This window comes from Hipposideros armiger, unplaced genomic scaffold, assembly GCF_001890085.2.
Source record: "Hipposideros armiger isolate ML-2016 unplaced genomic scaffold, ASM189008v1 scaffold_499, whole genome shotgun sequence".
NCBI lineage: Eukaryota > Metazoa > Chordata > Mammalia > Chiroptera > Hipposideridae > Hipposideros > Hipposideros armiger.
The window spans coordinates 324,117-325,280 of NW_017731849.1; the positions used below are offsets into that span (position 1 = coordinate 324,117).

A 1,164-nucleotide genomic window follows, 5' to 3' on the forward strand; every position below is an offset into this window, starting at 1 on the left:
AAAAAATGGTTTTACTTTTTTAGTATGTTGATTCATAGCATCAACATACTACGGGAGGGACTATAGGAACAGTTAGTCTACCTATACTGAGGAAGTAGAAGGTGTGTGAAGGTATCTTAATACCATTTTCAACAGCTCCCACTAAAAACAATGGGCTCCACCCTCATAGACGCTTAAGATTTTACCACAAGCCAATAAGCCACTGGCCGCAGAGCAAAACAGAAGGTAATAATGGCTCATGGCAGGGGTCGGAAAACTTTTGAGATGGAAGAGCCAATCCTTTCCCTCACAACAATTTAAACATTATTCGACAGCCATAAAACAAATGATATCACCATTCTGTGAATAATATTCTTTAACAATTTTATAAATGAAACTCTGATAGTTTTATTTTCATTTTCCATTTTACTTCAGAGTCACATGTACGTACCCAAAGAGCCGCATCTGGCTTAGTAGCTGCAGTTTGCCGACCCCTGGCTCATGGGATTCACTCTGTTACATTCTGCCTCTGATGCATTCCCTGTATCTCTTTACCTCTACTTTAAGGATAGCTTTTTAGATTCCACGTGTAGGAAATACTGTGTCCTAACAATTCAGCAGTTGGCACCTTACCAGCAGGAAAGGACAAGGAGTCCACTTGGAAAGTTACTTTGTAGTCTTCATCCTCCTCAACACAGCACTTGAAGTGATGGGAACCTTTGCAAGGAATTGCAGCTTCCAGAGGATCAACCATGATGTTCGGCTCTAGAGGCAGTGGGTGAACAGTGACGTCTTTGGTCGCGACACTGTATGAATTCTTATAGCGAAATATGCAGTGATAGGTTCCTGAGTGGAAGATGAGCAAAAATGAGATGGAATGAAAGCATCGCTCCGAAAAGGCATCTGCTGGGAAGGCTCAGAAGAAGCTTGGTTGTTTTTGTCAAGCTTGGGCAAGGGCACACCACACCTAAATGGACACTGGGTGAGAAAACATTTGATCGACTCCCTCTTGGGTGCTGGATGTATATGAAGGACTAACCAAGAGCCACCTAAATATTCACTTACTTTCAAATAAAATTAAGTGCCTTACCCAGTCATACAACCTGTTAGGAGTTCAAACCATGTTCCTGATACCTACTCCAAGCCTCTTTCCTTGGAGAAAATGGGAATTTTGGTGTATGCTAG

The 1,164-nt window shown here is 41.9% G+C and overlaps 1 protein-coding gene across 1 annotated transcript in view; it reads right to left on the minus strand.

The window, feature by feature from the left end:
* Window positions 1-1,164, minus strand: part of ADGRF5 (adhesion G protein-coupled receptor F5) — a 94,761-nt gene that overhangs the window by 19,508 nt on the left and 74,089 nt on the right. Inside the window, exon 14 of the mRNA XM_019667519.1 lies at window positions 613-831. Coding sequence (XP_019523064.1) covers window positions 613-831 — 219 coding nt within the window. The remainder of the gene's footprint in view (window positions 1-612; window positions 832-1,164) is intronic.